Source organism: Pleurodeles waltl, chromosome 10 (genome assembly GCF_031143425.1).
Source record: "Pleurodeles waltl isolate 20211129_DDA chromosome 10, aPleWal1.hap1.20221129, whole genome shotgun sequence".
Classification (NCBI taxonomy): Eukaryota; Metazoa; Chordata; class Amphibia; order Caudata; family Salamandridae; genus Pleurodeles; species Pleurodeles waltl.
The window spans coordinates 490,913,005-490,926,174 of record NC_090449.1 but is presented as its reverse complement, the minus strand read 5'-3'; the positions used below and the strand labels follow the sequence as shown (position 1 = coordinate 490,926,174).

General features: G+C 44.2%; 1 protein-coding gene across 2 annotated transcripts in view; it reads left to right on the top strand.

Annotated features, from left to right (window-relative positions):
- LOC138261646 (uncharacterized) overlaps positions 1-13,170 on the top strand; it is a 502,166-nt gene that overhangs the window by 99,198 nt on the left and 389,798 nt on the right. For both annotated transcript variants that reach the window (XM_069210810.1, XM_069210811.1), the window contains exon 4: positions 986-1,102. In XM_069210810.1, the coding sequence (XP_069066911.1) occupies positions 986-1,102 (117 nt within the window). The remainder of the gene's footprint in view (positions 1-985; positions 1,103-13,170) is intronic.

The following is a 13,170-nucleotide window of genomic DNA, read 5'->3' as shown; positions in this document are numbered from 1 at the left end:
CAGATGTCGCATTAGTTTTGCAGGTTTTTTTATTTTTTATAAATGGGAATTCACATACATTGAAAGATACATTTATTCACCCTAAAAGTGTAGGCAGCAAGAAAAGCAGTGCACCTTTTATGTGGCAGATCACCACTAAAGGGCCTGAGCGGAACATGTTAATGGACCATCTGGGAAAGTTTTATAATGATCCATTAAACCCCATTTTTGGTATTGCGTTTTAGCCTAATATGGGGGATAAACAAACCAGTGTGCTGCTTATTTACCGTGCTAAATTAAGTGAGGCATCTAATAAAAGAATCTATAGGCTCTATTATTAATCACATCTGATCGTGCAGCAGATAATTATCTTGAGCAAAGATTGCAATGTGTTTTTCCATTAGTAAGTACACCATAGTCCTGAAAACCCATGAGTAGACAGTTCTAGGTCTCACAGCTACTATCTCATATTTAATATTCATGCTTCATAAAAAATTATAATATCATTTAATTGATCAAATCTCAAAAGTTGCCTAACTGCTGTATAAAATCTTGGGTTCTGAGCAGCTTCCTGTACAGTCTACAGTAGTCCCTAAAATGTGATAGTTGAATTTTTTTGAATATGGAAATTGATAAAGCAACAAGTCCACATTACCTAATGTACGACTGCTGTTTCCCCTGCAAAACTAACCTTTCAGAGAACCTACAAATGTACTGACAATCTTGTCCACCTCTGACCTTTGCAGATATTCCAGGCATTGTGCAATATAGGACAGAGGAACAACCTTTGCTTGAAATACAGCGAGTACTGTCTCTGTGTGCAAAGTCCCTAATGCTACAACTTCTTCATTTTCTGTGAAACCTTTGTTCAAGAGGCATTTCTCACAATAAGACATGGTTATTGCTATCAGCATGATTTATTTTTTTACGTTGTAGCACTGTATTCTGTATGTCACATGAATTGGCCAGCGTTTTTGATGTAATGCAATTGTTGTCCCCTGAACAGATTGTTCCCCCGCTAACAAGGAGCTCTCACCTGAATTTGGTCCAAGTTACTTGTCAAGGGCAGAAGTGGCCGGAAGTTCCAAAGGACCTGAACAGGCCGAAAGCGCTGGCAGTGCAGGTAAGTCATACTGTTCCTGTCTCTAATACTTAATTTCACCCAAGACAGTGCTGAGTTTGATATGTACTCTGTACTCAACATTGTGTGTGTTTGAAAACAAGGAAATTGATTCTTTATCTTCGCCTATAAAGAGAGAGAACGGCTTAGTCAACTTGGAGGAGGTCACGGACTAGCCATTTTTTTTTTTTTTAATTTTTTTTTTACATTTCTTTTTTTAATTATTAAAGTCATTTATGACATGGCACATTATGTAATTTTGTATGGCATTGTGTGAAAACATGTTCGATATAGGAAGAGTTTATGGCGTGAATAGGAGTTAATATTAAGCAAATAAGGTGGTTGTATGAAAGCAGGTTTTATGTTGTAGCCACTTTTACACCACCAACAAAACTTTCTTCTCTCTAACTTGAAGATTTGTACGGAAGATAATTGTTTTAAAGACTTATGTTGGTTGGGAACAGCATTGTGGGGGACAGAAACTGCATCAAGAGTCTACCTTTCTAAACGGCATTGAGGTGTACATTTGCCCCTTACACCACCTCACCTTGCCCTAAGTGGTGTTGTGATTTAACACTTAACAATGTGATGGGAGAAGGCTAGGAAAATGTTAACTACTGTAACCTTGGTTCTGCACTGTAGGAATCCTGACTGAAGTCATACATGTAGAATACTTCACACCATCGTTCTGTCTGAGATCCCTGAACACTTCTGCTATGTCACTGTGTATGTATGTGTGTGTGTGTATCTGGTCTGAATGGGAGTTTGGAGTGTGGCACTGCTGATAGATCTAATAATGTTGTGTACCACTGTTGACGTGTCCATGTTGGTGCTATGAATATCATTGTGAGTGAAGTTTGACGCAATTTGTTGACTAGAAACGGACGGTGTGGGAGAGGGGGAAAAGCGTATGCAAATATCCCTGACCAATTGATCCATAGAGCATTCCCCTCGGATAGGGGATGTGGGTGTCTGGATGCAAAGTTTTGGCATTTTATGTTTTTGCTTGTTGCAAACAGGTCTATGTCTGAAGTTCCCCACTTTTGAAAGTATTTTTGAAGTTCTTGAGGATGAAGTTCCCATTCATGAGTTTGTTGGTGATTTCTGCTGAGGATATCTGCCAACTGATTGTCTATTCCTGGAATGTATTGAGCCAATAGATTAATTTGATTGTGGATTGCCCATTTCCAAATTTTCTAGGCTAGAAAGGACGGTTGGGATGAATGTGTCCCTCCTTGTTTGTTGAGATAATACATGGGTGTCATGCTGTCTGTTTTTATAAGAACATTCTTCTGTGTGAGAAGAGGTTGAAAAGCTTTGAGTGCTAGACTAACAGCTAATAACTCCAAGTGGTTTATGTGCAGCTGTTTGTGTTTGACATCCCATTGCCCTTGAATGTTGTGATTGTTTAGGTGAGCTCCCCAACCAATCATTGATGAATCTGTTATAATTATGGTCTGAGGCACAGGGTCTTGAAATGGCCGCCCTTTGGTTAGATTTGTGGAATTCCACCACTGAAGGGACATGTAGGCTTGGCGGTCTATCAACACTAGATCTGTGAATTGCCCTTATGCCAGTGACCATTGTTGTGCCAGGCACTGTTGTAAGGGCCGCATGTTTAGTCTTGCGCGTGGTACATACAATACATGTTGCCATCATTCCTAAAATCTTCATGACCAATCTGAAAGTGTAGTGTTGATTTGTTTGTATTTGTGTGATTATATTTTGGAAAGCTTGTATCCTTTGTGTATTTGGATATATTAGAGCTTACTGAGTGTTTAGTATTGCGCCTAAATACTGTTGTATTTGTGCTGGTTGAAGGTGTGATTTTTGGTAGTTTGAGAAGCCTAGTGTGTGTAAGGTTTGTATTATATAATGCGTATTATTTTGGCATTGTGTATGACTGCTTGATTTTATTAGCCAATCGTCTAGATATGGAAAGACATGTATATGTTGCCTTCTTAATTAGGCTGCCACTACTGCCAAGCACTTTGTGAATACTCTTGGCGCTGTTGTTATTCCAAAGGGCAATACTTTGAATTGGTAGTGGTTTCTCTGAATGACAAATCTGAGATATTTTCTGTGTGCAGGATGGATGGGTATATGAAAATACGCATCCTTGAGGTCTCAGGCTGTCATGAAATCTTGTTTATGTAGTAGTGGGATGACATCCTTTAAAGTTACCCTGTGAAAATGTTCTGACAGGATGTAAAGATTGAGGGGCCTGAGGTCTAATATTGGCCTGAGGGTGCCATCTTTTTTGGGAATTAGAAAATATAGTGAGTAAACTCCTGTTCCTATTTGAGACTGTGGAACCAATTCTATTACTTGTTTGAGTAGTAGAGATTGGACCTCTTCTTGTAACAGAATCGTGTGGATAGTTTGTGGGACCTTGGTGGGATATTTGGAGGACTGTTTATCAATTCTAGGCAACAGCCATTGCATATAATTGATAGCACCTAGTTGTCTGTGGTAATATTTTGCCAATTTGTGTGGAACTGTTGTAGTCTTCCCCCCCCCCCAACAGGAGAGGTGTGGAGTGGAAGGGAATGAGGGCAGCCACTGTTTTGGGTGCTGTGGAAGCTGCTTAGAGGCCTGAAATTTCCCTCTTTTTCTGGGGTACTGTCCTCTATATATGCCCCTAAAACTACCACGTTGGTATTGCGGTTGGTAGGTTGGCTTTGTCTGTGAGGTGGATGCCTCTGAGGGTTGTGGTCTGAAACCACCTCGAAACTGAGTTTTACGAAAGGACCCCCTGTATGGTGCAGAGTAGAGTGCACCCATTGCCTTTGCTGTGTCAGAGTCCTTTTGCAATTTTTCTATGGCAGTGTCTACTTCGGGCCCAAAAAGATGTTTTTTATCGAACAGCATGTTCAATACTACCTACCGTATTTCTGTCTTGAATCCAGAAGATCTGAGCCATGCATGTCGGCGTATAGTGACTGCAATGTTGACACTCCTAGCAGCGGTATCTGCTGCATCTAGGGCAGATGGTATTTGACTGTTAGTAATGGCTTGCCCTTCCTCAAATACTTGTTGTGCCCTTTTCTGGTGTTCTTTGGGGAGATGCTGTATTATGTCTTGCATCTCGTCCCAATGGGCTCTGTCATAGCGAGCTAAAAGTGCTTGCAAGTTGGCTATTCTCCACTGATTTGCTGCCTGGGACGCAACTCTTTTCCCTGCAGCATCAAATTTCCTGCTCTCTTTATCAGGAGGGGGTGCATCTCCTGATGACTGACTATTTGCTCTTTTCCTGGCAGCTCTAACTACCACAGAATCAGGAGGTACTTGATGGGTGATATAATCAGGGTCAGAGGGTGCAGGTTTATATTTTTTCTCTATCCTAGGTGTTATGATGCATGCTTTAACAGGTTCACTAAAGATCTGATCCACAGTTTTTACCATGCCTGGAAATATCAGGAGGCATTGATACTTAGAATGTGTTGAGGATAGAGTGTTAAGTAAGAAATTCTCTTCTAGGGGCTCTGTATGCCTGGTGACACCGTAATATGCTGCAGCCCAAGCTACGACTTGGTTATAGACCGTACTATCCTCAGGTTGTGATGGTTTAGAGGGATAGCTGTCTGGATCGTTACTTGGAATGGGATCTGGGTCATAAAGATCCCAGGGATCCACATTGTCCTGTTGTGAATCATAGGAATGAGTGGGTGACTGCATTGGTGTAGGGCTAGTAGGAGAAGAGGTAGGTAGGTGCGGAGAATGAGGAGGAGAAGACGGAGGTGGTGGTTTCTCCTTATGCTTTGGCACCTTAGCTGGAGGCTGCATAGTGTCCAATTCCTCCTGAAAAGCTAGCTTCCTCTTTGTTTTTAAAGGAGGTGCTGTCAGAATTCTCCATGTTTCCTTATGGATGTGGATCCTGGATTGCCTTTCATCCATAATTTCTAGTATTGGTTGTACTTCTAACTCCTCTTCAGAGGTTTTGTGGCTTTCTTTAAGTCTCTTTGAAAGTCCATGTTCCTCTGTGTAAGTTGGCCTTTTCAGCTCCGAAGCATGGTTTTTCAAGATCGAAAAAGATGATGAGGATGATGGTTTCGGCTCCGAAACTGGCTTTCTAATTTTTGACTCCTAAAAGTGGAGTCAGAAACGGATCTCTTTGTTGTCTCTGTTTTCGGAGGAGTGGCCTTTTTCGACGCTGAACTGGGAAGTTGGTCACCAACAGACTTTTTTTTTTGGGGCAGAGCCATGGCCTTCCGGCAGTGGCATACCCAAGGCCTTGTGCTTTTTCTTTTGTGAGGGTGCAGGAGCAGATGTACTCGCATGTTGTCCTGCTGTGACTGGTTTGTCTTCTTCTGATTCCTGCTCGGACTCGGAATCTCGAACTGAGACTGCAGTGTGCATCTGTTCTTCCTCTTCTGCGTTGAGATGTTCACCGCTCCTCAATGCTATTTCAAGTCTTCTTGCCCTTCAGTTTCTATGAGTCTTTTTTGATCTGAAGGATCAACAGGCCTCACAGTTTTCTTCCCGATGGTCTGGGAAAAGGAAGAGGTTGCATACCAGATGCTGGTCTGTATACGGGTACTTCGTGTGGCACTGAGAACAGAATCGGAATGGATTCCAATCCATGAGGCTTCCACACGTTTGGCCCGAATAGGCCCGAGTTGGAAGTGTGCGCCCGAAGAGCGAACAAAGTTGTTTCCCTGACGGTACTGCTGTGTCGATGGAAGAATATTAACCCGATCAATACAATACGAATGAAAACGGAGTTTTACAAAGTTTTCTGTATCAAAATCTCAGAGCGAGAGGAAACCCGTTCCAACCCGACGGCGGAAAGAAAACAATCCAGCAAAAAGGAGTTGTCACTCGATCCCGTGACTCGAAAACACTTCTTCGAAGAAAAACAACTTGTAACACTCCGAGCCCAACACTAGATGGTGGACTACTAATGCACAGCATGTGAATCTGCAGCGGAACATGCCACAAAAAGATGTACACTGGGTAAGTGACATTTTCCATATATATAAATGTATATATATGTTCGGTGGCATGTGTAGCTGCAGATACACATGCTGTGCATATCCCGCCATCTAGTGTTGGGCTCGGAGTGTTACAAGTTGTTTTTCTTCGAAGAAGTCTTTTCGAGTAACAAGATCTAGGGACTCCTCCCCTTTCGCTCCATTGCGCATGGGCGTCGACTCCATCTTAGATTGTTTTCTTTCCGCCATCGGGTTCGGACGTGTTCCTCTTCGCTCCATGTTTCGGTTCGGAAAGTTAGTTAAAATCTCGGAAAAATCGACTATTGTTGTTGTTCGGTATCGGGTTAGCGCAGATCGACACCGAATCAAGAAGAGCTCCGATAGCCCTTCGGGGCTTCTATTCCCCAGCGTGGCCTCGTCGGCCCGACCGCGTGCATCTTCAAGGCTAATGGAATGGACCCCATTCCGCTTCTGCCCCGAATGCCATAACAAGTATCCTTACACAGATCAACATCTGGTCTGTAATTTGTGTTTGTCCCCCGAACACACAGAGGATACCTGCGAGGCATGTCGGGCATTTCGGTCGAAGAAAACTCTGCGGGACCGGAGAGCACGAAGGCTTCAAATGGCATCGGCGCCGTCAGGGCACCGCGACGTCGAGCAAGAGGAGACTTTCTCCATCTCGGACTCGGACGAGCCCGAAACAGAGCAGGTGCCGAAAACCGTGAGTAAACCAGCCCGGCCAAAACTCACGCTAAAATCATGAAGGCCCAGGGGACGCCACCGCCGGCAGGCCATGGCTTAACCCGTACAATTGGTGACCAACCATCGGCACCAAAAAAGGGCACGCACGTGTCGAAGTCTTCCGACTCCGGTCGAGATCCCAGCACGCAGCATACTCGACACCGAGAACCTGGCTCAGACCAGACTTGACACCGGGAGACCGGCTCCGACATAAGTCGGCACCGAGATGTCGGCACAACGAAAGCTAAAAAAGGTTTTGGTACCGAAACACCCAGCTTCGGAGCCGAAAACAAGCTCCTACTCCGAAGAACAAGGCCTTTCAGAACAACTACAAGGCCATAGATTTGGACAAGAGCTAGAAGCAGGGGAGCCAGATTATACGCAAAGAAGGCTCCATATTCAAAAGGAAACAGGGAAAATAAGTACACTCCCTCCTATAAGGATGAAAAGGAAACTTGCTTTCCAAGACACAGAAAAATAACCGAAAGCAAAGGTGGCAAAACCAGTAACTCCACCACGGTTTTCGCCACGACCATCACCACACCACTCACCGCAACCATCACCAATTGCGACCCCACCTATGATGCAATCACCAACGCACACAGGGATGAGCCAGGATGACCCAGATGCATGGGATCTATATGATGCACCAGTATCTGACAATAGTCCAGACTGCTACCCAGCGAGGCCATCACCACCGGAAGACAGTACTGCTTACACGCAGGTGGTGTCCGGAGCAGCTGCTTTTCACAATGTGACACTGCACGCTGAACCTATTGAGGATGACTTTTTATTTAATACTTTGTCGTCAACACACAGTCAGTGCCAGAGTCTTCCAATGTTACCAGGGATGTTGAAACACGCGAAACAAGTATTTCAAGAGCCCGTCAAAGGCAGGGCTATCACACCTAGGGTGGAGAAAAAGTACAAGCCTCCCCCTACAGACCCTGTGTACATCACGCAACAGCTGACACCTGACTTAGTAGGAGTAGCACGTAAAAGGGCTAATTCACACACCTCAGGAGATTCACCACCACCCGACAAAGAAAGTCGAAAGTTTGATGCAGTGGAGAAAAGAGTTGCAGCACAAGTGGCCAATCAGTGGCGCATTGCCAATTCCCAAGCTTTATTGTCAAGATATGACAGGACGCATTGGGATGAAATGCAGCACTTTATAGAACATCTGCCCAAAGAGTTCCAAAAGCGTGCACAACAAGTGGTGGAAGAGGGCCAAAGTATCTCAAACAACCAGATACGACGGACAATGGATGCAGCAAACACAGCCGCAAGAACTGTAAATACAGCGGTCACTATTCGGAGACACGCATGGCTACACATCTCCGGATTTAAGCCCGAAATCCAACAGGCTGTGCTTAATATGCCTTTTAATGGACAGCAGTTGTTTGGGCCGGAGGTGGACACAGCTATAGAAAAGCTGAAGAAGGACACAGATACGGCCAAGGCCATGGGCGCGCTCTACTCCCCACAGAGCAGAGGCGCATTTAGGAAGACACAATTTAGAGGGGGGGTTTCGGGCCCAAAGTACAGAACCCTCAACCTCACAAACCAAACCCACATACCAGGGCCAGTATCCGAGAGGAGGCTTTCGGGGACAATACAAAGGTGGACAGTTCCCTAAAACCAGAGGAAAGTTCCAAAGCCCTAAGACCCCTCAAAATAAACAGTGACTTCAGTGTCACAAATCCCCAACACATAACACCAGTGGGGGGGAGACTTACAGATTTTTACCAAACTGGGAAGAAATAACAACAGAGTCATGGGTCCTAGCCATTATCCCACATGGTTATTGCATAGAATTCCTACAATTACCACCAAATGTGCCTCCAAGAACACACAACATGTCCAAACAGCACATGGATCTATTAAAACCTGAAGTCCAAGCGTTGTTGCAAAAAGACGCAATAGAACTAGTACCCAATCATCAAAAAGGAACAGGTGTTTATTCCCTGTATTTTCTAATACCCAAAAAGGACAAAACTCTGATACCCATCTTAGATCTCAATACACTAAATCTTTACATCAACTCAGATCACTTTCACATGGTGACACTTCAAGACGTAATTCCCTTGCTCAAACAACAAGACTACATGTCAACATTAGATCTCAAGGATGCGTACTTCCGTATACCCATACATCCTTCGCACAGGAAATACTTAAGGTTTGTAATCTAAGGAGTACATTACCAATTCAAAGTGTTACCATTAGGGATAACAACAGCACCAAGGGTATTTACAAAATGCCTTGCAGTGGTAGCAGCCCATATCAGAAGACAGCACATACATGTATTCCCATATCTAGACGATTGGTTAATCAAGACCAATACGCAGGAACAGTGTCTTCAACACACAAAATACGTCATAGAAACCCTTCACAATCTAGGGTTCTCACTAAACTACCAAAAATCACACTTACAGCCGTGTCAAATACAACAATACTTAGGAGCAACACTCAACACAAAAAAAGGGATTGCCACTCCAAGTCCACAAAGGGTACAAGCATTCCAAAACGAAATACAAAGCATGCACCCAAACCAAAGGTTTCAGGTAAAATTCGTGATGAAACTACTAGGCATGATGTCCTCATGCATAGCCGTTGTCCCAAATGCAAGATTACACATGCAGCCCTTACAACAGTGCCTAGCAACACAATGGTCACAAGCACAGGGTCAACTTCAAGATCTAGTGTTGATAGACCGCCAGACATACACCTCGCTTCAATGGTGGAATCCTATAAATTTAAACCAAGGGCGGCCTTTCCAAGACCCAGTGCGTCAATACGTGATCACAACAGATGCTTCCATGGTAGGGTGGGGAGCACACCTCAACCAACACAGCATCCAGGGACAATGGGACACTCAGCAGAAACAACTTCATATAAATCAGTTAGAACTACTAGCAATGTTTCTAGCGTTGAAAGCATTTCAACCACTAATAGCCCACAAACACATTCTTGTCAAAACAGACAACATGACAACAATGTATTACCTAAACAAACAGGGAGGGACACACTCAACACAGTTGTGTCTCTTAGCACAAAAAATTTGGCATTGGGCGATCCACAATCACATTCGCCTAATAGCGCAACACATACCAGGAATTCAAAACCAGTTAGCCGACAATCTCAGTCGGGATCACCAACAGATCCACGAATGGGAAATTCATCCCCAGATACTACAAACCTACTTCCAAAAATGGGGAACATCGCAAATAGACTTATTCGCAACAAAAGAAAACACAAAATGCCAAAACTTCGCATCCAGGTACCCACAGCCTCACTCCAAGGGCAATGCGTTATGGATGAGTTGGTCAGGGATATTTGCTTACGCTTTTCCCCCCCTCTCCCACTCCTTCCGTATCTAGTAAACAAATTGAGTCAAAAAAACTCAAACTCAAACTAATACTAATAGCACCAACTTGGGCACGACAACCTTGGTACACAACACTACTAGACCTGTCAGTAGTGCCTCATATCAGACTACCAAACAGACCAGATCTGTTAACTCAACACAAACAACAGATCAGACACCCGAATCCAGCATCGCTCAATCTAGCAATCTGGCTCCTGAAGTCTTAGAATTCAGACATCTAGAACTTACACAAGAATGCATGGAGGTCATCAAACAGGCTAGGAAACCTACTACAAGACATTGCTACTCAAATCAATGGAAAAGATTTGTTTATTACTGTCATAATAATTAAATTCAACCATTACACGCATCCACAAAAAACATTGTAAGCTACTTACTGCACTTACAAAAGTCCAAGTTAGCTTTTTCATCCATTAAAATACATCTCACGGCAATTTCGGCACATCTGCAAATTACACATTCAACTTCACTATTCAGAATCCCTGTCATAAAAACATTTATAGAGGGTCTAAAAAGGATTATTCCACCAAAAACACCACCAGTTCCTTCGTGGAACCTCAATATTGTATTAACACGACTCATCAGTCTACCATTTGAACCCATGCACTCTTGTGAGATACAATACTTAGCCTGGAAAGTAGCCTTCCTAATAGCTATCATATCTCTCAGAAAAATAAGTGAAATACAAGCCTTTCCCATACAAAAACCCTTTATACAAATACACAAACATAAAGTGGTTCTACGCACAAATCCCAAATTTGTGCCAAAAGTCATATCACCGTTCCACTTAAATCAAACAGTGGAACTCCCAGTGTTCTTTCCAGAACCAGACTCTGTAACTGAAAGAGCATTACATACATTAGACATAAAAAGAGCACTAATGTATTACATTGATAGAACCAAACAAATTTGCAAAACAAAACAATTGTTTGTAGCTTTCCAAAAACCTCATGCAGGGAATCCAATATCCAAACAAGGCATTGTCAGATGGATAGTTAAGTGTATTCAAACCTGTTATATGAAAGCAAAGAGAGAACTGCCTATTACACCAAAGACACACTCCACTAGAAAGAAAGGTGCCACCATGGCCTTTCTAGGAAATATACCAATGACCGAAATCTGTAAGGCAGCCACATGGTCTACGCCTCATACATTCACTAAACATTACTGCGTGGATGTGTTAACAAGACAACAAGCCACAGTGGGACAAGCAGTATTAAGAACATTATTTCAAACAACTTCAACTCCCTACAGGCTAAACCACCGCTTTTGGGGAGATAACTGCTTAGTAGTCTATGCACAGCATGTGTATCTGCAGCTACACTTGCCACCGAACAGAAAATGTCACTTACCCAGTGTACATCTGTTCGTGGCATGAGACGCTGCAGATTCACATGCGCCCTCCCACCTCCCCGGGAGCCTGTAGCCGTTATAAGTTGATAAAAATACAACTTGTACATTTGTAAATATATCACTTTTAGTCACATTATGTACATACATACTTACTCCATTGCATGGGCACTAGTACTATATACACAACTCCTACCTCACCCTCTGCGGGGAAAACAATCTAAGATGGAGGCGACGCCCATGCGCAATGGAGCAGAAAGGGGAGGAGTCCCTCGATCTCATGACTCGAAAAGACTACTTCGAAGAAAAACAACTTGTAACACTCCGAGCCCAACACTAGATGGCGGGATATGCACAGCATGTGAATCTGCAGCGTCTAATGCCACGAACAGATGTACACTGGGTAAGTGACATTTTCCATATGTTCGGTGTCATGTGTAGCTGCAGATACACATGCTGTGCACTGTTCCTGCCATCTAGTGGTGGGCTTGGAGTGTTACAAGTTGTTTTTCTTCGAAGAAGTGTTTTCGAGTCACAGGACTGAGTGACTCCTCCCTTTCGGCTCCATTGCGCATGGGCATAGACTCCATCTTAGATTGTTTTCTTTCCGCCATCGGGTTCGGATGTGTTCCTCTTCGCTCCGGTTATTCGATTCAGAAGAAATTCATTAATCACCGAAAAGCGTCTGGATTGTTTCCATCGCGAACCATCTTGTATTGACACCTCAGCACCGGCGAAATACACCTACGGTTGCCCTTCGGGGCACCCGCGCCCATCCTGGGCCAGGTTGGCCCGACCGCAAGAAGCGTTGAATCCTCATGGACCAGACCCCGTTCCGATTCTGCCCTCGGTGCCACACCAAGTATCCTTACACATATCGACATCCGGTCTGTAATCTGTGTTTGTCACCGGACCACCAAGAGGATACTTGTGAGGCCTGCAGGTCCTTCCGTTCCAAGAAGACCTTGAGGGATCGAAGGTCGAGATGACTACAAATGGCGTCGAAGAGTACCGAGCACCTCGACGTCGAAGAAGAGGAGGTTGCCATCTCCATTCAAGGATCCGATTCGGAAAATTCCGACGGAGACCAACCAACGACAGCAGGCCAACACGTGAGCACGCCTGCCCCGACCCAAACCCAAAGCCAATCCAAGACCAGACACAAGGCCTCGGGGACGCCACTGCCAGAAGGCCATGGCTCTACCCTCAAGAAATTAACCGGTGACCAAGCAACTCCCTCGGCACCGAAAAAGGCCACATTTGCATCGAAGTCTTCGGACTCGAGCCGAGACACAGTCGCCGAAAAGGTTCGACATCAACTCGAAACCCCGAAAGAGTCTTTTGGAACCGTGACCTACTGTCACTATGGGCATTTCGGTGCCAAAAAAAAACGGCTTTGGAGCCGAAAAAATCCTCATATACTGAGGAACATGGACTTTCTAAACAAATTAAGGAAAGCCACAGATTCGAGGAAGAACTTCACCAGATGGAAGAATTTGATGAGATACAAGCAAGGATACAAATCCACAAGGATGCTGGGAAAATCCTTACAGCACCTCCTCTCACATTTAAAAGGAAACTGGCTTTCCAAGGACGTTCGGACACTGAGCAGCCAAAGGCTAAAGTGCCAAGAGACCAATCTCCGCCACGCCAGT